We start from the raw sequence: 26,162 nt of genomic DNA on the forward strand, positions 1-26,162 counted from the left end.
CGAAGAACGTAGTACAGTTGTGTACACTTACCATAAATGTAGATGTTCGAGTGTATTCACTGTTGCAGTCCAGGTTACCCACCCGCCATCCCCCTTTTTTCTACTGGAACTTATCTTTCCTTCTCTAATTTATACAACCTATGTGGTGTATTTGTTTGTAGATGAAGGTGAAGATTATATTGGTGCATGTACTTTACATACATATATATATATATATATATATATATATATATATATATATATATAGATATAGATATAAAATTTGGCTACCCTTTTAGGGGGCACTTGACATCTGGGGCAAGAAAAACAGAAGAAAATGGTGTCGGCTGCATTTTTTATACCCCTGACGACCTGACGTCAGGGAACAGGCGACAGAACCCGACGCAGGGCCCAAGACTTTGGAATTCAGGCCGACTGAGGGCAACCTGCCAGCAGGATTACCCAAATGTAATGACTGCAACAGTGAATACACTCGACCATCTACATTTATGGTAAGTGTACACAACTGTACTTTACCTCTCTCTTTTCCATCATACCTCCAATGTATGTTATCTGCCTTAAGAAAAAAAATCTCTACAGTCTGCCTGGGATGTAAAAATACTTACACAGACACCCCCAAGCAGAAATTCTAAACCTTCTGGACTTTGTTGCCTACTGGGGAGCCATGCAAAATTGGTATTAATCTTGTGCCATTCTCACATTCTTCACGCACGTCTCACTTCTGCCATGTTGCCTGTCATCTTTTTAGTAAGAAATTCTCATTGTTAGTATTAAGAAAAAGTCCTCCTTAACCTGGTATTCAGCCTGACCTTATGGAAATCTAAATTGCTAGAATTACTTTTTTTTTACTTTTTTGCTTTCTTTTCATCATGTAAGCAGGGTTAATATACCACAGCACTACTAGAGACTGAGACTGGATTTATAGTGCTATTACATTTCTGTAGCATTAAGAGTGCAGTTTTAATCTTTGAAGGCAAGGGTGCTCTATTCCAGAATTCCTGTCATATTTCCTGCCTTTGAAAGAAGGTCAGCTGACTTTTTGTTTTAACCTAGCATTCTGTTTAGTTAGTAGGCGACACCATGCATCTTGCTTTCGGTTACGAAATAAGTGAATGATTTTTTTTCCTCATTTAAATTAAAGTATTATGTTTGTCTTGTTGGTTGGTTAAAGATGCACTGACCAATTAATATAGCTGTCTTTTATTACATGTCATGAGTAGAGAATGGAGCTTAGCTTTTGTTACTGACTGGAATGGGCTTGACCCAAGTTAGGGGTCCATAATTTTAATACATCTTTCGGTTGGTAGTGATATTGTTGTACATTTGACAAGTAAGCATCTTTTTCTTATATTTGGATGTGGTGGCCTGGCCCTGACTTTTCACAAATGAGAGGGGTTGAGTTGGGAAGTCTGTGGTCTCACTGGAACTGAGGCAGTGAAACTGTTCTGCTCTCCTCCTGTTGGTTCCTCTGTGGCTGAGGTTTTTGGGAGTATTTGCTTTTGGCTTGGCTTGTTCCCAAGACTACTTCTACAAGTGTAGGTATTTCCTCTCATTACTGAGAGATGAACTCTTCATTTGTGGAATGGACTCTTGCTCAAAGGAACCTGAACTCTCATGGCTGACAACTGTTTGAGGGCTGGGGGGGGGGGGGGGGTGCCTGCAGTGCTTTATATGCCAGTGTAGCCTTTGAGCAAGCTAGAAGAGATTAGTGATTTACTTTGAAACTACCCCCTGACTCCAGCAACAGTTAGAGTTGTTGCATGAAAATGCTGTCTGAGATGGCCAGATGAGTGTAGTCCAGCTTTAGAGGCAGGTGGGACAGTTTCTTGGGAAGCCATTTGTTTCCTGAAACTTTAGTTGTACAACTTAGTAAAATAATGCAACCCTAGCAGGCACATTTATCAATGAGTTCTGCAAGGAGCCAATGAAGAGATGTTTACTACTTAGCTCATATCCATAATGAGTATAGACTCAAAGGCTGCATAATGCACATGCTGTTTGTGTATATGAGAGGAGATTTCTCATGGTGGGGTGGTTTACTCTGTGAGCTCAAGCTTACTGAGCTGAGCAGCTTTTCATAGAAATGAGCTGAGAGAGGGAGATTGCGGAAGCCACTATGAGTTGTTAGCTTCATTCTGAGCTGTTAAAGGCCATTTGGGCTGATGGGGTGGGATCCGTGTAGGGCTAATTGGCCTAAGAAGTCAGATTTGTCATTTTGTTATACACCCATTCAGTTATATTGGACGTGAGCCTTGTGCAGAACATATCCTTGAAAATTACTGTCCACTGCACTGTTGTTCACAAATGTGTCAGTTTACCGCAGAGTAGCAGGAGAATGCGGGGAAGGATTACTTACTGGGCTGTTGTGTTGAAGCCTTGACATTTAAATTCAAAAGAAAAGGTTGCTTATTAATTCTTAACAACAAGCACTAGGTTTACACTCAGCTTCCTAGTTTACAGCTTTTTAATTTGCATGATGTACACACTAGTATACAGTCTTTTCTTACATCTGTCCCTTTACTTGTAAGGATTTAAGTTGTTGTGTTTTCATGTTTTATGCTGCGTCCTATATCCAGGCCAGAGTGGATTGGTAATTACGTTACTAAGATGTTGTCCATTTAGTTTAAGGATGGGTAATGTGGCTTGTGCCTTGCTAAGATGATACTGAAAGGTGGACCAGTAACCAGCATTGGACGTAATAGTAGATGTCTTGTATGTGGGGAGGTGATAAGTTTGGGAGAATGGAGCTCTGGTTGGGTCCTTGGTACAGGACTTTATTCTAAATGCATATGTTCTACTACTGGTAATTAATAGTCTAAAATTATTATCTTGGATTGTCACAGATTTTACAAACCTTCTCTGACATTAAAAAAATGATGGCCTTTATCAAGCTTCACTCCCCCATCTACCTCCAGAAGACAGATTTTGGGTAAAGTAAAATATGCCAAATTAAATAAATGTGCATACATGGCAAAATATCTGTTCAGTAGTCCTATGGGGGAAAATGTGAGGTGCCTCCTTGTTGGTAAGAAAGGCTTGTCACATCCTGTACCAGAAATTGCATGTTGATTCTCAGAGCACCCTAATAGTTACAAAGGGGGGGGGGTGATTATGTAACATGCTGTAGGCAGTCTAGATAGTCTACATGAGTCCACATGGCATTAGTTTTGGTCAATTCTTACAGACTTTGCCTCCTTTACTGAGGGGTTGCTGGTGCTTGTAAGAGGCTAGAACATGAATTTTTCATGCAAGACTCTTCTTTCTGCCTTTGGTATGGCCGTTTCAGATGAAAGAAAAGATTATGGAAACTTCTTGTTATATACTTGGTCTGTTAGGATATTTTCTGCCTATTCAGCAACCTTCCCAGTGAGGTCCTTGGGTACCCCGAGACCTTTAAATGCATTTCAGAATATCATTTGTTCTTTACTTGGAATTTGTTACTGGTCTGGAAGGGGCATATTGTCTCTATTCTTGGAAGGAAGCCAAAATTTAATTCCTGCCAATACTACATAAAGATGGAATGATTATGGCTTCCTTTTGATCCATACCTGTCCTCAGTTCTGATTACAGTCATTTTGCTTTCATTGTAGCTGCCAGAGTGACTGCTTTGCTGCCATCACTGCTTCAAAGCTATTAGTGTGAGTTTATAACTGAAAGACAAACACAGGATATCTTATTGACTCTTTTGCTGATGCACTTGTCATAAGTTTTGTTTTAATTCCTGTTTTGATAAGTTGGTCCTGTATATTAAAATTCAAGAGCCACAGTCAGTACAGGTACATTTTTGTTTGAAACAATAACTAAAGAAATGGGCACCTGTCAGGGTTGCTTGTGGTCTCCATTATTGCTTGCCATCTATAAAGGGCTCCATTCCTTGGCTCTGCATTTATTTGGCATATTGAGTGTTCCAATGACACAGAGAAATCATACATTAGATTTGTTTTATGATGAACTGTTTATTTAGTCAAGCCAAACACTGATAACATTAAGTAATCATCTGAAAATAGGTATGTTGTAAGGTGAATATGAAGAAATCTTAACAGTTAACCTTAACTTCTAATTCTCCAAGATCATCCATGAGACATTGCTAGTCCTTGTTGCAGTTAACTCAAATACTTGGATTAACATATTTCCAAATTTAGATGAGACCGTCCAAGCTGTAATGGAACCTTGTGACCATTGCAGAGCATATATTGCATTTAATTTACGATTCTCCCCAGAGGGTAGATGCTGTTCACTTCTATCTTTTTTCCATTATCTTGTTAGATTGGAGACTTGGGCCTTCCAGATTTGGAACTGCTTGCATGAGCAGCACATCTGAGGACAGTGTGATCCTGTATAAATCCAGTGTACAAAGTGGTTTGGAAAGATATCTTGTTAAACACCTAGATGTGGAATAAAGTTTTTATGGTTGAGCTCAGTGTGGCATGTTATAAGGGCATCGTGATCATCTGAGTAGGGAGTGGGTGATTGTTTCTTACTACTTTTTTTCCTCCTTTCAGCTTTTCCCTGTTAGGGGTCGCCACAGCAGAACAGTGGTCCCCAAAATGGTTGGCAGTAGAGTTTTTATAGTGCTAAGTTGCCAGCCCAGCACACAACCTTCCACAGAAGGCAAACACACGTCCATACACTCACACCTTGGGCCAATTTAGAGTGTCCAATCCACCTGCAGCATGTCTTTGGGATGAGAGAGGAAACCCACACGACCGCAGGGAGGACATGAAGACTCCACACAGAAGGCACCCCATCTGAGAATTGAACCAGAGAACCTCGTGCTGTGAGGCAGCAATGCTAACAGCTGTACCACCACAACCACCCTGACAATGTGCCTTACAAACATGCTTATTTCTGATTCATTTGATAGGGAATCACAGTTTGTACATTGTAGTTCATGAAAGGAGTACATGTTGTGTATAAAAATGCATGTCTTTAGACTGGTTATTACAACAGAGACTGTCCACATGTGCAAGTATACAGAGTATAGGTTTTGATTAATATAACTGTAAATTATTCAGTGATTTTTTTTTGATTTTTTTTTTTTTTTTTGTGATCCTTGTTTTCATTTTCATCTTTACTTACTGAATTGTGATGTATTCAGGTAATGTTTTTGGCAGTTGTAATGTATATTCAGTAGAAGCTGATTAATATATGCTATTAATTTTGCTGTTAAATTAATATTGATTGTCATGTCAAATGTCAGGCAGGCTACGCTGATGTGCAAAAATCTATTTCAAGCATTATTCAGTAAAAATGTGTTAAATAGTAAAGCATGTATCATATTGTAAAAAGTAAACCTATGCAGCCAGTGAAGTATTGCACTCACACACAAATATACTCTGTCTCTCTCGCTCATCCTAAATTGTTTTGCTGCGTTAGTTTTATTGATCAGGAAGGGAAGAACAGATTTTTCTGCTTCTATCAATCCTTGTCTTTATGGAGCAGCAGCTTTTCAATTTGATGAGCTCTTTTAAGCTGTCCTTGCAGAAGTGCTTGCTTGGCAAGCTTGTATATGTATGCCCTTTCTGGGAAAAAATTATTAATTTATACTGCATTTTTTTTTGTCTTAAAAACTGTTGCATTCACTTTTGCATGAATAGAATGTGGTAACCAAATGAAATATCAAGGCCCAGTAGAACAAGTCCCGAAACACAGAATGAATGGCTGAAAAAAGCAGACTTACATATAACAAGTCCGAGATGGCTTATCTCCTGGAATATTCCCTTTTCTCCGAAGTATGGTAATCTCTGAGTTGGCTTGTGTGAAGGGGTGTGGGTGCCCCCCCACCCCCACCAAGCAGGTGCAAGGGAGCTTGCCCCCTCCCTGCAAAAAAAGTTCAAAGGAGAAGAGCGATGTTTGAGATTTTCTCTTCTCTTGTAGTTTGTCTTTTTTTTTCCTTTCTTCCGCTGTGTCTGCACTTGGCATTTCAACTGCAAAAGTTTCAGTAGGGAGCTGTAGAAGGCACAGTGTTTCGATAACAGTCATATTGCATGTGGCTAGACTAATTGTTCTCTTAATGACTACTGTAGGAGGTGGCACATGCAGTACAAGAGAATTCACTGGAAAGTGTAAATGACCTGTGGATTTCTGAAGAACAAACATATGAGGTTACCACCTGTTTTTATTCTTTTACAGGCCTTTGAGGAAAGCAGAGCAAATACACCATCATTATTGTCCAGCACTGTGGGATTACGTTTGTTTTCTTGTCTGAATAATGGAACTGGTTATGCAAGCCCAGAGCAGATTGTCAGCATCTGGAAAGAAGAGGGTATCGATAATGGAAAGGAAATTCTGGAGGTTTGTATAACTAATGATTGGTATTCTTCAGCAAAGTGTATCAACTGCAATTGCATTTCTTCAAGTTTGTAAGCTTTGTACAGTGTACACTGAACCAGTACTAAAATAGTTAAGTTGTACTGGGTATATATTTTTTTTTTTGAGAAAAGCCTTGTGTCACAAAGAAGAACATGGCAGTGTTGTACTGCTGAGGCTTGTACATGCTGGCATTTGCAGTCACAACATTAAACATAAGGTTTAAAAAAAATGGGTCAATTTAAACCGTAGAAGTGGATGGATGTACCTATGGACCATATAAATTTTACACTGAGTAGGTTCTATCCTTTATGGTAGTGTGGAGAGAGATTGTAATGAAATATGACTATGACGAAATCATGCCTCATTCGTTGTAATTTATTTTTATAAATGTTTTATTGCAATGCTTCACCACTATTTGGAACAGACAACCTGATGTTGTCAATTTTCATTCATTCCTCAGCATTTGGGTTTGGCTCCAACTTGCCAGTTTTTTACAGCTCCTGGGCTTCTAGAACTCTGGAGCTCCTCCTTTACCGATAATGCTGTATCCCCTAACATACCTCAAATCTTGTCACTTTTGCGTTCAGACGTGGTCGTTTTGAGCTCTTGAGCACTGAAGTTAGTTAAGTGAAATATTTAGTTGCTTATCTACAGTTTGTTTATATATAGATATATAGATATATATGTCAACTAAGTGAGTGTTTTGTAAGGGTTTTGGGTGGGAGTTTGAGTGTATGTGAGTGTGCTGATATGTGTGATGTGTGTGTGTGAGGGACTGTAGAATGTGTGTGTGTTTGCTTTTGTTTACTGTTTGTGTGATTTTGGAGTTAGTATGTATAGGTACGGGGGTGTGGGGGGTGCAGGGGAGCTTGCCCCTCTGCTTGTTTGTGTTGTAGGTTTGTGGATGTGTGTTTTGTTTGTTTATGATGTGATGTGGGTGTTGTGGTATATGTGTGGTCTGGTGTGTGCTGTGTTTTAGGTGTTTTGAATTTCATGGTTTTGGGCTTCGTGGTTTCAGTGTTGTGTGGATTCGATTTCATGGCCTTGAAAAACTGAAATTTGAGATTTCAGTATTTCGAGATTATGATGTGAATCTATATATATATATATATATATATATATATATATATATATATATATATATATATATATATGGGTCTATGTTTCTTGATCGAAACTTCACAATCTCAAACAAGAAACATCAAGACCCATTAAAGCAAAAGTGCATTTTCGCAAAAGCCTGTTCTCCGAACCAGAAAAAAACAACAAAAAAACTGCTTTAAACAGTATTTTGCAGGGGGGCAAGCCTTCCTGCACCCCCCCCCCCACTTAAATATACAAACTCCAAGATCGCACTACAGTGGGGAAAGGGATATATTTCCTTATCTCCACTGTAATATGCTTCGAAGAAATGGCTTTTACGTAAGTGCACTTTCGATTTAGTGCACCTTTGCTTAAATGGGCTCGATCTCCTGGTTGTTGAGAAAGTGCATTTTATATACACACACACACATATATATATATATATATACATATATATATATATATATATATATATATATATGTGTGTGTGTGTGTGTGTGTATATATATATATATATATATATATATATATATATATATATATATATATATATATAGAGAGAGAGAGAGAGGTTCTATATTATAACAGCGAATGCTTAAAATAGCGAATGCTGTATAATCGACCCTTAAAAATCAAAACATCAAAATGCCGAACACACAGAACAGCGATTCTCTCTACCCCCCCAGGGGAAAAAAAATCACTGCTCCGTAAAAAAAAATCGCTGTTCTGTATTTTTGGGATTTTGCTGTTTCGATTTAAAAAGGTTGAAAAAAACAGCATTTGCTGTTTTAAGCGTTCGCTGATATAATAGGGAACCAATATATCTATCTGTCTGAATTCACTATACAATTTCAAAGTACTGAAATGTTGAATTTCAGTATTTCGAGACTGAATAGTCGAAAACCCACATACACCAAAACCCACAATCACGAATACCACAACCGCGACCATTCACACACACAAACCAAGACATAATCACACACATACACCTACCTAACTAAACAGACATAACACACAGAAACGCACCTAACCTACCTATAAGCAGGGGGACAAGCCCCCCTGCACCTCCCACTCCCTTCTTATATATTCTAACTCCGAGGTACCACTAAACACACAAACAAGCAAAAAACACCACAGCACACACTCACAAACACTAAAATCCCTATCCAATATCCACAAACAAACACCTGAAACCCCAGATAAATCCACAAACTGCACCACACGTAATGAACGCGACACCACGATAGCGGCAGATGCGACATTTCCGGATTTGACACTTCCGCATTCGGCATAGTGCAGTTTCGAGTAACTGCACTTTCCACTATTCTGTCTCGACGTACTGAAATTCAAGATTTCAGTACATCGAGATTGTCTAGTGTATCCGTCTATATATGTTGTTGTTGTGTCTTTCGGCTTTTCTCGGTTAGGGGTCGCCACAGCGGAACTCCGGTCTGCTAATGATTGGCAGTAGATTTTTACGTGCTGAGTTGCTGTGTGTATATATATATATATATATATATATATATATATATATATATCCTCCCTGATTGTGTATTTTTTTAATACCATTTTTGATATTTCTTTCTTTCTCTTTCATACCATTGTTGGTAGCTTCTCCCATTCCCTTTTATACAATCATTGGTAGCTTCTTAAAAAAAAAATAAAAACTTTTTCTAGTTTTATCCTTTTAGATAGATTTACAGTGTAAAGTGGCAGAAAAGCTTTCAGGCTTTAAAAATGTATGCAGTGAAGCAGTGTGGACATCAACTTCTCTTGTCTGATTTGCACAATTTGTGCATTTATTGCTTAGGTCCTGATCATTTAAAATTTGACTGTAACATCTGCAAGTCTTTTAATCCTCGAGCAATTGTTGATCAGAAAAACTAGTTAATTTTAAAACCTCTACTTCTTACAACCTTTTTGGAGTCACTATCCAGGGCTCATCCCCCTAAACAGGACAAGAAAGAGTACAAGAAAAGGCCATCGGACCCTTCTGGATCTTCTGCACCATCCTTGGATCTGACAAAGGAGCCAATTTGAAAACCGTCTAAAAAGTTGAATCAAAAGTCTAAATCTTCAGATCAGTTGGCATCGGATGTTCAGTCTGCTTCCTTGAATCCAGTAGCATCGCATTCGAAGCACTTACCCCAAACAAGGTATGCATCATCCTTGGATCCTGTACCTTCCAGAGTGCCATCCCCATTCTTTGAGAGACACCAGTGTTACAGGTTCCTGTCAATAGTCTCATTGTCTTGTTCTTCCAGGAGCCTAACAGAAGCTGGCATGGATAGGATGATGAGGAGATTCCTGTCAGTACAAAGTCAGATGGGAGTTCTCCAGGCTCTTAACCCTTCGGGTCAGGAGGCCTTCTAGAGTGCTACACTTCCCATCTTGGCTCCTTCTCCAATCTGACTAGTGGTTTTGGAGCCCTTGGATCTGAGCCTTCCAGGACCATCTGTGTTGGAGCCGAAGATTATGGTATGTTTGGCTGTGGTATATACTTTGAGTCCACCAGTTCCAAGTGTGTTAGAGATGGATGACTCTTAAAATTGAAGTGCCATTGTCGAGTCTGAGGTGTTAGTGTTGACTCCAAAGTTGTTAGAGCCTCAGCTTTGGACAGCTTGGCTCCAACGTTTGCCTTGGGTAGACTGCAATTGAGTCAGAGGGAGCCAATGGTCCAGAAGAATGTTTTCTTGGCTTCATCAGCCTCCTTCTCCTTGGAGGACTCTGCTTTTGAGGAGGTAGCGAGAGTGTTTTCGGCTTCTGGAGGATAGAAGGTTCCACCCTCTCAATCTCCCTTCTGGATCCCATACATCTCTGTGCCTTGAGCCTCTTCATTCTACTCCACAGGGACAGCCGGCCCAAAGTCACCAGGCTACCAAGCAGAGTATTCTTATTTCTTCAGATACTTCTCCAGAACATCCCACCGAAGAAGTCCTTATAAAGAGAAAGTGCAAAAGGAGACACTTAGGCTCTCCAAGAGTCTGTCACTGAAGAAACCAATTTTGATGAAGGGGAAAGGTCCCGCCCCAAGATCACCACCTGATGATGTCTCCTTTGGCGACATTCTAGAGATCCTCAGACAAAGAGGTGGTTGGTCTACCTATAACCTTTCCCAAGAGGAATCAGTATTCCTGAAAGCCTTCAGGTCTGGCCCATGTACCTCCTGGGTGACTCCACCCACCGACTAGTTCATTGATTTGATATGTAGGTGGGAGTGGAAGGAGCCTGATACTACTGAGCCGATCCCCCAGAGACCAGACTGGATTCTGGCACCACCAAAATGATGAGAGGTTTGGAGCAAGGGTGAACCAGTGGATGCCATGGTTGTGGCAGCGGCCACAAAGAAAGAACGTGTGGAACAGAGTTCAGTTGTCCATCCTCCTAACAGAGTCCAGGGCGTTGGACAGATTTGGGAAGCATATGTATGCTTCAGCAAACTTTGCACTCAGGTTGCTGAATTATCTTGCACATTTCACCAGATTGCAGAGGGACTTGATTAAGCCACTCTCCCAATCCCTTTCTGGGACCAGAACTTCTGAGGTACAGAGCTCTGTTGCCTCACAGTTGGTTACCCTATAGTCAATCACAATTTCATCCATGAGGCTCGTTTCACATGTAGCTGAAGATACCTCAAGGGTGGCGAATTGAGGTATTTCCATTAGGAGGCATTCCTGGATGTGCTTGTTTGATTTTGTTTAGCCCTTCAAGTACTTGTTCATCAGTGCTCCTTTTGATGGCAATTTGTTGTTTGGACCTAAGGTGAAGGACTCGTACTCCAGGTGTGAGCAGGATGAAAAGACCTTCCCTGTAGTGGGAGTACATTTTTCACCCCTTCAAAGAACTTTCTCTAGGAATCAACAAGGTGGTTGAAAGATGTGGTTCTGAAGCTTCCAGGATCCAAGATCCACATGGAGATAGTTCCCTAGAGGCAGAGGAAGATGCTGCCCTCACGGCAGAGGATTCTTGCAGAACCAGGGTCCAAAGATTATCTTTCTGACTGGTCTTATCAGCGCTCCTGAAAGGAAGCCTGATTGTCCACCTCTGGAGGCAACAAAGGATCTTTTATCCCTGCACCATAGAGCCTAGCTAGACATTACAAAAGATATGTGGATGCAGAGGATAATTTCCAAAGGTTATATAATCCTTCCCCTAGCAATAAACAAAGTTTGTGATGCTCCGCCCCATCAGAGGAAACCAACAGCTCTAGAAATAAAAAAAAAAAAGCTGCTATAAGAGTCATCCAAGAGGTCCCTGCAAACCAGATAGAATCCGGAACTTCATCAATATTCTTTTTAGTGCCAAAGAAAACAGGTGACTGGAGAGCAGTTGTGGATCTCAGCAATCTGAACAAACTGGTTCAGAGTACAGCATTCCAGATGGTCACGGTTCAGTCCATTTTGCCTTTCCTGCACAAGGATGACTGGATGTCCTTAACAAATCTTCAGGATGCATACTATCACATAAAAATGAATAGGTTATCCAGAAGATAACTACACTTCCAGCTGGGAACCAGTTATTGCCAGTTCAGAGCTCTGTCATTTGACCTCACCACAGCCCCTAGGCTGTTCACCAGATTCATAGCAGTAGTAGCAACTCACTTGAGACTACAGGAATTCCGGGTGTTTCTATATTTGGATGACTGGCTGATAACCACTATGACCAGGCATCTTCTGATAAAACCTCAAGACTATGTACTCCAAATTTGCTCCCATCTAGGGATTACTATCAGTCACAACAAATCTCCATTAGAACCAACTCTGGAACTAGAGTTCATAGGGGCTTTGTTCAGTACAGTATCAGTTAAAGCTTCCCTTCCTTTACCAGGCATTCAAACTATTCGATTTTAAGTCAAAAAGGTAATTCAGAATTCTTGAAATAAATAATAAATAAAAAAAAGATGATTCAGAATTCTGTCTATCAGCTTGATTGATTCTTCAAGCCTTGGGGTTTATGTCAGCTGCAGTAGTTATGGTACCATTAACAAGATATCTTATAAGAATTCTTCAGTGGACCCTAGCAATTCTGTGGTCTTTTCTACATCAATTTATCCACCCAAACCAGATTAGCTCCGGCATGCAAAAATGACCTATTGTGGTGGATGCATTCAATCAGATATTACAAGGCCGTTCCTTAATACACACACGGCTCAAAGCCATAGTGACCACGGATGCTTCCAGATGAAAGGGCACTTCTTGAGAAAGACAGTCCAATGCAAATGGTCTCCCGAAGAGGCCAGCACGCATACCAGTATCCTGGAAATGAGAGTAGTTCTCTTGTCATTGCAGACCTTTCAAGACTGTCTCCCTTCTGGAACTATTGCGATTCAGACGGACAGTATGTCCATGGTATGGTATATCAACAAACAAGGAGGGAGCAGCTCTTACATCTTGTGTTGAGAAGCTCTGAGAATGTGGCAGTAGATGACCTCTTCCAACCCATTTTTGATAGTAACAGACATTCAGTGTAATAGCAGATAAGCTGAGCAAGTGCATTTTGTTATCTCACAAGTGATGTCTCAACATGAGAGTTGTAGAAAAGATATTCCATCAATGGGGCCAACCTTGCTGTGACCCCTTTGCATCTCCCGTCAACAAGTGCAGCAGATTCTTTTCCCTGGTCCCCCTGCTGAGGAAATCACCAAGAGACACTCTCCTCCACGATTGGGTCCCCCAGTCTCCTCTATGTGTATCCCCCAACCCCCTTAATTCTCAAATTTCTCCAAAAAGCATCTTGATTTAAGAGCAAACTCATCCTCATTACCCCTTATTGGCCTCGTCAGATTTAGTTCCCCTTTCTTTGGCCTTATCTAGTTCACTCGTCATGGATTCTAGATCCAGTTCTAGACCTCCTGTCTCACCTGACAGACATGATTCACCCAGATATTTCAGGCCTAAAGATGACCGCATGGTTTCTCCACTTCCATTGGTAGTCAGGCAACCTAGAATCTCCTCACCTGTCCATCATATACTTTTTATCTTCCCATAAAGCTTCCACTAGAAAGATTTATGGAAGTAAATGGAAAAGATTTGTTTTTTTGGATGCAGCAAAAAGACAGTGACCCTTCCTCAGCATCAGTAAATAATGTTCTTGAGTTCCTGACTTCATTCTTTAATGAAGGGGCAAGTTCATCAACTATTGAAGTACAACTAGCCGCCATTTGAAATTTTCATATAGAAAATGACAGTTCTACCTTAGCTTCCTCAAACCTTTGTAAGGCCTTTATAAGGGAAGGGGTGCCCTTCCCCTGAGACCACCTTTTAAAGATGCAGCTCCACCATGGGATTTAAATTTAGTATTAAAGCCTTTGACTCAATCTACCTTTGAACCAGCAGTGAAATGTGAACTAATTTTTTAACATGGAAAACTGTCTTCTTGGTAGCTACAAACTGTGCTCAAAAATTTCTGAACTTCAAGCCTTGGCTTCTAAGTCTCCTTATATAATATTCCATAGAGATAGAGTAGCACTATGAACCCATCCTTCCTTTCTTCTTAAGTTGGTGTCCAAATCCAACATCAGTCAGTCCATTAATCTTCCAGTTTTCTTTCCAAATTTTCACAAAGGTGAAAGCATGTTACTTTTCACTGTTGCAAAGCAATCTGTTTACTTGTTCTGGTTTTCCTGCCAAACAGTGTTAAAGATTTGTTAGCTATTGAAAACATTCTTTAGAGTCTCCTTGCTGATTTCCTGCTGTTTAAAGCATTTTTTTAGTGTTTCACTGCTATTTTTCTGCTGTTAAACATTCTCTAGCGTTTCCCTTTTAAACTAGGGTAGCTAGTAGCTGTAGCATAGTCCAGATACAGGTTTACTGCATCTGGGTCTGTTTGTAGTGGCTGTTTTGTTCTTAGGTTCATAGGTTCATACTAGGCTGTCTGCCCTAGGGCATTTATAAGCCTAGCCAGAGTGTGTTTGGCTTTCGCCACCCATTTTAAATTAATTTTTCTATGCCCTTTTTCGAGGTTAGTATACTGTGCCTCTGTCTAACAGTGACACAGAAGTGATACCCGGGGTAAACCTACGATCCCCCATCCACTCATCAAGATTCCTCTTGAAGAGAGTCAATGAGGGACTCTGCCTAACCTGGACTGGGATTTTATTCCAGAGTGAAGGGAGCCTCTGGGTTATGAATCTGTCCCTCCAGCATGTCCTATTTATTTCAGTGCTGAGGTTCAAGTCTCTCGAGCGCGTAGCTCGATGGGATTTAGATTTTCTGAGGTGCAGCATGTCCATTAATTCCTGGTTGGAGGCACAGATGGTCTCTGAGCAGGCGGTATGCCACTGAGTAGAGCTGGAGTTTCTTTAACCGGGCAGCATATGGCATCTGTTTGAGCCCTTTGATCCTCTTGGTGAGGTACTTTTGGGGTCTTTCCAGTTGCTGCAGGTGTCTGGTAAGGTACATCCCAAAAGGGGCATTGTACTCAATTATGGGCCTGATGAGGGATGAGTAAAGAGGCACGATGACCTCCCCTGATCTAGACGTGAATCCCTTCATGATTAGGTGGGCTATATAAAATGTTTTTCTAACCACTTTGGCCACATGGTTGTCAAATGAGAGATTGCTATCAACTTGGGTCCCCAGGTCCCTAATTACTTCTTCCGTAATTAATGGATTACCACCTATGTGGTAATTTGTGGGCACTTTGTTTTTGCCAAAGGGGATGACTATACACTTTTTGGCATTTAGCTTGTGGCCATGGCTCTGAAACCAGTTGTTTGTTTCTATGAGGCCCTTTTGGAGGATGCTTGTGTCGGCTGGAGAGTCGATTATAGCGCCCAGTTTGCAGTCATCTGCGAACTTAGTCAGCCACAGTCCTTCCGTGTTGGCCTGTACCTCCGTGAAATATATACCGAACAGGAGAGGTCCCAGGACTGAGCCTTGTGGGACGCCACTTGTAACTGGTTTGGAGTCTGACATGGCTCCAACAATTCTAACCATGTGGGTTCTGTCCTTGAGCCAGTTTGCAACCCATCTAGTGACATAGGGGTTTATATTTAAGCTGGTGAGCTTATCTATAATGCCCGAGTGGGGTATTGTATCGAAGGCTTTTGCGAGGTCCAGGTAGGCTCTGTGGACCACCTTCCCCTTGTCAATGGCCTTGGTGACTGTTTCAAAGAAATCGACCAGGTTTAAGAGGCAGGATCTGCCCTTAAAGCCGAACTGGGTAGGATCCAGTGTCTGTAGGTCCCCAATATCTTTTTTTATGAGGTCCATGATGATCCTTTCCATAGCTTTGCAGACCAAGCTAGTCAGGCTTATGGGGCGATAGTTTCCAGGATCTGTTGAGGCACCATCTTTGTGAAGAGGGACCACTGTTGCTGTACGCCGCTCTTTGGGTACATATCCTGTGGTAAGGCTGAGATTGAACAGTAGTTTTATGTTTAGGTTTAGCTCTTCTTGGAGTTCATGTAGGACGCAGCCCGGGACACCGTCTGGTCCCATTGATGCTGTGTCTTTTGCTTTGGAGAGTGCGGCTCTTACCTGAGCATCTGAGATGTCAGGGGGGCAGCACTCTGCTGGGATAGATATTTGCCCTTTTGGTGGGGAGGGGGGGAGAAGTTTGCGCTGAACCTGTCAGCTAGGATGTTGGCAATGTCTGTAGGTTCGGTGTATTATTTGTCATTTTGGACTAATTCTGAGCATATCTGGGAATTCCCACCCAGGTTCCTAACATAACTAAAGAAAGCCTTGTGATTATCCTTAGTGTCCTGTGCAATTTTTCTCTCGAAGCTGGCCTTAGACGATTTTATGAGTGCCCGTAGTTTTTTGCTAACACTGATCAGAGATGCCTTCCCTTTTTGGGATTTTGCTCTGTCATGTAGTAGCTTCCTCCTTCTGTTGTATAGTTTGTTTATGGCTGGGGTCCACCAGACAGGACGTCTGCCTTTGGAGGATTGGGTCTTGGTTTTATTTGGGATTGCATGATCCATGCATTCCTGAAGGTGTTCATAGAATGCGTTTTTGAGGAGTGTGAAATTTGCTTTAGAGAAGTTTTTCACTGTGGTTTTCTGGGCAGGGGGTGGGGTCGGGATGTGAATATCCAGTGAGATTAAGAAAACACACAGCCAGCCAGTACTTCACCAGTAACTTGCTTTTCTTTATTCAACGATCTTTTTTTACTTCACCAGTAACTTGTTTTTCTTTATTCAACGATCTGGTACCTCGGCAGTTCGCCTTCAAGGATCACAATTAATTCAATACAATCATTACATTTATATACCTTCTCATTTTAACAATTAACAAATTAATCTCCTAATTAATCAATTTAACAATAAAAAGATTTTTTTAAAGTGACCTTAACCCAATTATAAATTTCTATAATATAAATGTAAATACATGAATACATACATACATACATACATACATACATACATAAATAAATAAGTGAACGTGTACTATACATGGATAATTCATTAAATGCCTAATTCTTGATTCATACCATTAGGCTTTAAAGTATGGAACTTAAAAATCATTCTAGTCTCAAGCTCCAGTAATTTTCCTACAACATCATCTCCCCTCTGAAGGAAGGGTTTTCCCAAAACGCTAAATGTTAAACTATTAGAAGACCCACCATGTTTTTCTTGAAAGTGCTTAGCAACAGGGCTAAACAGATTTTGGTTCCTTATATCTTTTAAATGCTCCAAAATCCGTACCCTTACCATCCTTTTGGTTTGTCCTAGATCCAGATCGTTGAATAAAGAAAAGCAAGTTACTGGTGAAGTAAAAAAAGATTGTTGAATAAAGAAAAGCAAGTTACTGGTGAAGTACTGGCTGGCTGTGTGTTTTCTTATTTATTTTTGATCCAGTGAGATTAGTTTATGGTCTGATCTTACCAGTGAGGGATACAATTGTGGTCTGGAGCATAGAGTCCCCATGTTGGTGATGATCAGGTCCAGTATGTTTTCCCCTCTTGTGGGAGTGGTAACAAGTTGTTCCATAGCATTTGAGTTTATAAATTGTAGGTACCTTTGAGCTAGGGTGTTGGAGCTAGAGTAATGCTCCCAGTCTATGTTTGGGTAGTTGAAGTCGCCCAATATAATGGTGTTTGGAGAGACCTTCATATTTTCCAGTGTTCTCAGGAAGGCCAAGTGGGGTTTCTGGGTTTGGGAGGGTGGTCTGTAGCAGGCTATAAACTGGAAGGCAGTTTTACCCACTGTTAGTTGCACATGGATAGTCTCTGATGCTTCGTGCTGTGCCACCAACCTGGAGGTGTGGGTATCTTTGATGAATATTGATACTCCCCCTCCTTTTCTGGTTCGGTCCAAGATGTTCATCGTGTTTCACTGTTGCAGTCATGACTGTAGGGTTCTCCCCTGCCGGCAGGCAGCCCTCGGTCGGCCAGAATCCCAAAGTCTGGGTCCGGCGTTGGTGGTTCAACTCTGCTCCCTGACATCAGAGCGCCAGGAGTATAAAGCTGACAACCGACGCCATTTTCTCCAGTCTTTCTTACCGTGCTGTGATAGCAGTTCGCAAGTGCCGGTCGGTAGACTCCTGATGAATATTTCTACTTACTTCGGTCCGAAGACTTTCTTCTCCACTCTCAGCTAAGTACCCCGTTGGGGAAACTTTTTTCTTGCTCCACTCCGATGTCAGAAAAAGTTAATAATTTTATTTCATGTGGGAAGCAAATACCTCATAAGGATTTTCATTCTTACTGTATGCCTTGCTTAGGCCCTGACCACGACGTAGCTAGTTGTCGGTTTTGTGCTAGATTCAATCAGCGTACAATTAAGTGAAGGTACGACTTTGCTTTTCATTACTTCGGTAGGCGCTTTAACTACAAAATGTCATCGGACACGGTTCCATCTACCGGAGTTCACAAGCGTTGTAAGGATAAAGACAGGCCTCCGAGGTCCAAATCTGATGATAGCGCATATGTGGAGCCAGCTTCAGGATCGGTCGTCGTCAGTGAGGTGCTTTTGCAGCCCCTGTCGTCTGCCATTTCAGAACTGACGGCCGAAACGGACTCTCATGAGGAGCCAACCAGGCCTTTAAATATCTCTGTTGCAGGACCTTCGGACAATAAGGTCAATGCTCCTTCGGATGGGTCCGGAGCCGCTGTGCAGGTACCGGCTTCCGAAGGAGTTTTCAGGCCTACTCAGCTTCAAGTAAAGGCAAAGACAAAGACAAAGGCAAAGACTCCTTCTAAATCAAAGACTTCAGCACAGGCCTCTTCTGAACCGGCTCCCAAATCACAGTAACAGTTACTCTAGATGGCGGAGGATTTACTCACAATGATTAGGGGTTCTCATCCTCCTCCAGACAAAAGGCCAAGGCAGGATGTTTATTATGATTCCTCTGATCAGGCTTCTGTTTCCTCAGTTTCTTCTGATCAGGAATATTCTTTCCCTCCTTATGAGGATTCTGATGCGGAAGAATCCATTCCTTCAGCTTCTCCTCCTGAGGATTTTTCTTTTGGGGAAACTGCATAAAATGAGGGAACATTTCCACTGGGAGGGACAGGAGTATTCAGAATCCAAGAAAAGACTGAGGGATTTTCTTCTTCTTCCCCAACATAGACCCCTGGCTATTCCTCCTGTTTTGGATATTGTGGATGATGCCTTTTCGGAGGCTAATTTAACCCCTGATTCTTTTCCTCCTGCTCCTGTTAAGCCTGATAGGTACTACAGGGTTCCTGATTCCCATCAGTTTTTATACAAGAATCCTACTGCTGACCCTGAAACCATTTCTCAGGGTCCTAAGGGTGTTAAGGCTGCTACTGCCAAAAATCCTATTCCTACTGAAAAGGATTCTCGAGCCTTGGAAAGATGGGGCAAAAAGGTGTACACTTCTGCTACTTTGTCCATTAGGGCTTTAAACTGTCAATTTCATATGCTTAAATATTAGCAATTTCTCTTATCTGTCTTAAAACAGAAATTTACTTCCATTTCTGCCTGTGCAGAGGATAAGGAATTACATGATTTATTGCATGCCACTGAACAAGCTGGGAGGCATGTTTTACACTGTGGATTTGATGCCTTGGAGGCTTCTTGTAGGGTTGCGGCCTCTGGCACAGTCATTAGAAGACATACATGGCTAAAGGAACAGAATTTACCTGAACAAGTAAAGGCTAAATTATTGGATGCTCCTGTTCAGCATAATGTTTTGTTTGGATCTAAAGCTGAAGAGGTGATTAAAAAGATGGAGGACAAGGCGAAATCCATGCAAACAGTTAAAGATTTCTTACAAGTACAGCCTCCTAGATTTAGCAGGAATTGACCATCAAAAAACTGGTCCTTTCCCTCTTCAGACAGGCCTCAAAGGGGTAGATATAGACGCTCCAGAGGGAGGCCTCAAACACAGGCTGCTTATAGACCAAGGCAGTGGGCTGCTTCTACCCCTAGGGGTGGAGAGGACAGACCACAGTCTCAAAGGAAACAAACTCAATGACTCCCTCGGTTGGGCTGCAGGAACGTCTTGCCTGGAAGCCCCTCTCGGAGGAAAACTCTCTCTTTTTTTTTACCAATATTGGACTCAAATAACCCAGGACAAATGGGTTTTGGATGTGATTTTAAGAGGTTACAAATTCCATTTTCATACTTTGCCAAGGCCAAACGGATGGCCAGACCTTCCAAAACATCAATGGACAGAGGCCTTAAACCAGGTGGAAGCTCTTTTGGCTATGAATGCCATAGAACTGGTACCTCTTTCAGAGATGGGAAAAGGATTTTACTCAAGGCTCTTTCTAGTCCCAAGAAAGCAAAATTCATGGAGACCCATTCTGGATCTGTCGGTCTTGAACACCTTTCTAGAGATTCCAAAATTCAAGATGCTTACTCTACAGCAGTTACTACCAATGCTGTCCAAAGATGCATGGATGGTGAAACCAAAAACAGGGACCAAGAGCAGTACAACTTTCGCCAAGGAATAAAGATACCATATGCCACAGGATTCAAAGCTTTATTACGTAAAGAGCTTTTCGTCTGCTCAAAAAGCAGACTTCATCAGACAAAATGTAAAAGGTAGTAGTGTGGTTTTATAGCCGTGATGACATCATCAACTACTACAATTGAACAATTAACAGCTTGAATTAATTAATTCAATTGATTGAAAAGAACTTATTTAAAAACAGACTTATTTTAAAATACCAACATAACCCCACAAATTATTATTATACATAGTTTGAAGTTCTTATTTGTAAATGTTTACGATTATGTGTAATATTTACTTGATTTAGATATATCTATATAGTTAGTTTTTAATAACATTAGGTATTGTTTAGTAATATTTGCTTATTTGTGTGTACATACTAAATTATATTCATGCTGGTACAACTGTATATATTCCAAATATTGGTATATACATGTATGATTTAGAGTTTATGTAGAGCTTTGTGGGGTTATGTTGGTATTTTAAAATAAGTCTGTTTTTAATTAAGTTCTTTTCAATCAATTGAATTAATTAATTCAAGCTGTTAATTGTTCAATTGTAGTAGTTGATGATGTCATCACGGCTATAAAACCACACTACTACCTTTTACATTTTGTCTGATGAAGTCTGCTTTTTGAGCAGGCGAAGCCACGTAATAAAGCTTTGAATCCTGTGGCATATGGTATCTTTATTCCTTGGCGAAAGTTGTACTGCTCTTGGTCCCTGTTTTTGGTTTCTAAGTTTGCGTTTTCAAGGATTATTATGCATGGATGGTGACTTTGGATTTAAAGGAGGCATATTTACACATTCCCATCAGGCAGGATCGCAGAAAATACCTCAGGTTCAAGGCCGGATCGAGGCACTTTCAATTCTCTGCGCTGCCCTTTGGATTTTCTACTGCGCCCAGGGTCTTCACCAAATGCCTGGCTCCAGTAGTAGCTTACTGCAGACTCAAGGGAATTCAAATTTACCCTTATCTGGACGATTGTCTAATTCAGGCAGACAGCAAGGATGTCTTAGTCCAGCATCTACATTTTGTACAAAACCTCCTCAAATTCCTGGGATTCTCTGTAAACATAAAAAAGTCAAATTTGACACCATCACAACAGATAACTTTTCTGGGTGCTCTTCTAAACACTACAACCCAGATGGCATTTCTGACATCTGAAAAACAATTACAGCTGGCATCAACTTTCAAAGCCTTGGCAACTCTAACCCATCTATCTGCAAGGAAATTCCTGCAGGCTTTGGATTATATGGCCTCCTGCATCCTTCTCGTACCATATGCAAGACTACACATGAGGAAAATACAGTGGTACCTAAAAAGTGTATGGTCTCAGCATTACCACAGTTTGGACATACTGATTCCTGTCCTTCCCTGCCTTCAAAAGGAATTTCTTTGGTGGTCCAGGGCATGTGCCTTAAACAAAGGGAAGCCCTTCCATCTACCTCCTGCCTCTCAGATTTTAACCATGGACGCCTCGGATTATGCTTGGGGAGCCCATTTTCAGGGCAATTGTCAGCAGGGCCTTTGGACAAAGGATCAGGAGCTCCTGCATATCAACTTAAAGGAAATGTTAGCCGTTCAGAAAGCTCTATTGGCCTTCAGGAATCTCATACAGCCAGGACAACTACTAATACGGACAGACAACACCACAGTTATGTGGTACATAAACAAGCAAGGGGGATCTCATTCCTACCCCCTTTGCAGACTAGCCATGGATTTATGGAACACAGCTCTAACTTGCAATCTGGATCTTCAAGCTCAGTTTCTACCAGGAAAACAGAACTTACTGGCAGACAGTTTGAGCAGAAACCTTTCGGATCCACACGAGTGGATGCTGGACACCAAAATATTCAGGATGATAACAGCAGTATGGGGATGTCCTCACATAGATCTCTTTGCATCCCATCTAAATCATCAGCTGCAGATTTTTTGCACCAGGACATTCCACAGAGAGGCTTGGAAAGTGGATGCCCTGTCATTCAGTTGGAGGATCCTCTCGGGATATGCCTTTCTGCCTCTACCTCTTCTTCCACGAGTTTTATTGAAGATAAAACAGGACAAACCCAAGATGATAATCTTGTTGGCTCCGAATTGGCCTCGGCAGTTTTGGTATCCAACTCTAATAAACCTATGCCTGAAGCCCCCTTGGATTTTACCTCAGTCTCCGAACCTTCTGTTCCAACATCAGGGTCAGGTTCTACACTCATATGTCAGAACTCTCAGCCTGGCGGCCTGGTTAATCCAGGGCCTTTGATTTCTTCTTTCCTACCCAAGCAGGTTATGGATGTCATTTTGGAGGCTAGACGTCCTAGCACTGGGAAATCTTATGCGGGAAAATGGAAAAGATTTTGTTCCTGGATGCAGGCTCAGGATACTGATCCTCTTCTTCCTAACATTACTTTAATTCTACTTTACTTGTCGGATCTCTTACATAAGGGTCTCTCTTTCTCTTCCATTAAGATCCATGCTTCTGCTATTTCTGCTCATTATAATACAGACCCTCCCATCTTTTCCCACCAGCTCATGAGACAGTTCCTCAGAGGAGCTAAGAACTTAAGACCTCCTAGATCTCCTCCTATTCCTGCTTGGGATCTTAATTATGTTTTGGAAAAACTAACCTTGCTTCCTTTTGAGCCTGCCGCTTCTGCTGACATCAAGTTTTTATCTTGGAAGACAGCTATCCTGTTGGCACTAACCTCTGCCAGGAGAGTTTCAGAGTTACAAGCTCTTATGGCGGTGGAACCTTATATTATTTTTCATCAAGACAGGGTATCTTTGAGGACTAATCCGACCTTTATGCCTAAGGTGGTTTCCATAGTGGCTTTAAATCAAACTATCCACTTGCCAACCTTTTTCCCCACTCCTCAAAATAAAGGGGAAAGGATCTTACATTCCTTGGATGTACATCGGCAGCTACATTTTTACCTGAACAGAACCAAGGACATCAGAAAATCTGAACAATTGTTTGTTTGTTATGCTTCAAGTTCCCAAGGTAAAGCCATTTCTAAACAAACCATTTCTAAATGGATTGCTCATGGAATCAGATTTTGTTATTCACACCATGGAAAGCAAATCCCAGGGACCATACGGACTCATTCCACCAGAGCTGCTGCCACTTCTGCAGCATTTCTCAGGGGAGTTCCTACCAAGGACATTTTGGAAGCTGCAACTTGGAGTTAAGTGCATACTTTCTCTAAGCACTACAATTTGCCTCTCTACTCTAGGTCTAGGGCAGGCTTTGCCTCTGCAGTCTTGCAGGGCCTTTTAGCCGCTCCTTCTTCTTTTTGACCACCTCCCTTTCTTTCAGCTTTGGGATTCTACCCTACAGTCATGACTGCAACAGTGAAACACGATGAACATAGTACAGTTGTGTACACCTACCATAAATGTAGATGTTCGAGTGTCTTCACTGTTGCAGTCTGGGTTTCCCTCCCTCCTGTCCCCTCTTATTTTTTCCTTTTATGTGGTTCCTTTTTTCACCATTCTTCTGAGGTGTATTTGCAAAGGTTTTGGGACCATTTTCATTTTGGGACTCCTGACATCTGGGGCAAGAAAAACTGGAGAAGATGGCGTCGGTTGTCAGCTTTATACTCCTGGCGCTCTGACGTCAGGGAGCAGAGTTGAACAACCGACGACAGACCCAGACTTTGGGATTCTGGCCGACCGAGGGCTGCCTGCCGGCAGGGGAGAACCCTACAGTCATGACTGCAACAGTGAAGACACTCGAACATCTACATTTATGGTAGGTGTACACAACTGTACTTTTTGGGGCCGAAAAGCATGGTATGAGGGTTTAAGGGTCTAAGCACCTTTTCCAGACCATCTTTGATTGGAAGGGGCCCTTCTGCACTTTAATGAGAGGAGTGTGCTGATTGGAACCTGTCTGGTGAAGAGTGGTTGGTCTAGCCTTTGAAGTAAGCATCCTCATGGGTCCTTTTGAACCTTTTTAAAGTTTTTAGCTTCTGGCGTTTAAGAAAGTTTCTGCTGGTTTTGATACTATGTAGTATTGTGCACTGCTGCACAATTGTGTGCCATAGCTGGACAGATAAATTCAACAAATTTTCCCTTAGATACAGCTGTATTATATTAGTGTAGCCTTCATCCTTAGTACTTTTCCAGTCAAAGAAAAACTGCTAGTAAGCTGTAACCTATTAAACCACTGGCAACCTCCCCCCCCGGCAGAAATATCCATCCACTGAGCTCCTCCTTGATCAATCTTGAAAAGCCCCACTTTGTGATAACAGTCTTCATCCTAGCATTATGGACAGTTGGACTACCCCTGTTTCTCCTGCCATCCTTGTTGACTTAGTTCTCTTAAGGCATTGTAGCAATTGCCTTATGTACACGGACAACCCTCTACTAATAACTTACATCTCTCATACTCTGTACTAGAGTATCTACACCAAGAATCTTGAATCCATGCTGTCTTTTACTTGAAACAATAACACTGAAAAGGTCGTCAACCCACCCACCATTTCTCATGCACATAGTACCATTACTCATATACATAGTACGCATCAAACACAAAAATCAACATACGTGGAGGTTCTCTCAAAAAACTTACTGAAATACTAGAGACCTCTAAAACACAAGACTGCTGCAATTAACACAGTTCCCACAACACCCATGACACGTAGTAACACCAGCGTGTCGCTTACTAAGCACGTAAGGCGTAACACTCAAAATTTACTTGTCATTGGAGACTCCATAGTGAGACACACGGATGTCCCACTCACCAAGTTGGACAAGGAGAAAGTTAGTCATCTGCCTGTGCGGTGCCTGGATTTGTCAGATCACGTATGGACTCAGGTCTCTCAGCAACAAGTACCATTATGACTCTGTCATAGTTCATATTGGATTGAACGACCTGAGATGTACCTCACTGGACTGTATGAAGAGAGACATGATTGAGCTGTTGAGTATGTGTCCCAGGCAGGTATGTCCCTAGCCTTGAGCAGCGTACTACCCTCACCTAGAATGATGCCACAGTATAAAGAAAAAATGATGGCTTTTAATAATTGGCTTAGTTTTTGGTGTCATTCAAAGGGGATCCATTTCTTATCAGCCTGGGAAGCCGTGGTTGACAAACCTCGCTGGTTTTCCAGAGATGGTTTGCAACTGACACCACTAGGTTTTTGGCTGTTGGCAAAGGCTCTTGCCTCCCCATAGTGCCTTTTTTAAGCAAAGTCTGAATAACAAACAGACCAACGCTGGTCAATCAGAACAAAATAAAGGTTATGCTGCTGAATGCTAAGCTTAAACCAAAAACTACACACCCTGGAAGCACTTCTATCACTGGAAAATGTAGATGCCTGTGCAGTCACAGAAACCCAGTTCAAGGCCTCAGAGAGTACCCCAGCTTTGCAAGGCTACAATGCCTTCCACACCGTCAGACTGCAAAATGAATGTGTGCAAACCAAAGGAGGGAGTGTTTTTAGCTATATTAGAGATAAATTCACATCCCATCTAGTTAGACTGAACAACTCCATGGAGTTACTCCAAGTTCAAGTTACAGTGGGTAAGACCCCCCATTCAAGTCATAGCCAGTTATAGATCCCCCTCTATGGTTCATGACGTCCACAAAGCCTATGTGACCAAACTGGAGACAATTCAAGTATTACCAAACAGTCTAGTTATGGTGGATTTCAATTATCCCACCATCAGCTGGGAAATCCACGCTAGCCCTAACTTGCTAGAGCAAAAGTTCCTTGACTTTGTTAGCTTAAATGCCCAGGAACAAATTGTTCGTACCCCGACAAGAGGAACAAACATACTTGATCTGGTCCTCACTAACATGTCAAATGGATGCAATTCTACAAAAACAGAAGCAAGTGCTGCAAATAAAAACCATAACGTTCGATGTTATAAGTTCGATGTTTAGGTGTTCGATC

At 41.6% G+C, this 26,162-nt stretch overlaps 1 protein-coding gene across 1 annotated transcript in view; it reads left to right on the forward strand.

Moving 5' to 3' along the window:
• The window catches only part of NINL (ninein like), a 1,970,063-nt gene that overhangs the window by 789,786 nt on the left and 1,154,115 nt on the right, over positions 1–26,162 (forward strand). The window contains exon 8 of the mRNA XM_044057633.1: positions 6,133–6,294. Within this exon, the coding sequence (XP_043913568.1) occupies positions 6,133–6,294 (162 nt within the window). The remainder of the gene's footprint in view (positions 1–6,132; positions 6,295–26,162) is intronic.

The sequence above is a fragment of the Protopterus annectens genome, chromosome 1.part2, assembly GCF_019279795.1.
Source record: "Protopterus annectens isolate FY-2018-M chromosome 1.part2, PAN1.0, whole genome shotgun sequence".
NCBI classification, from domain to species: Eukaryota; Metazoa; Chordata; order Ceratodontiformes; family Protopteridae; genus Protopterus; species Protopterus annectens.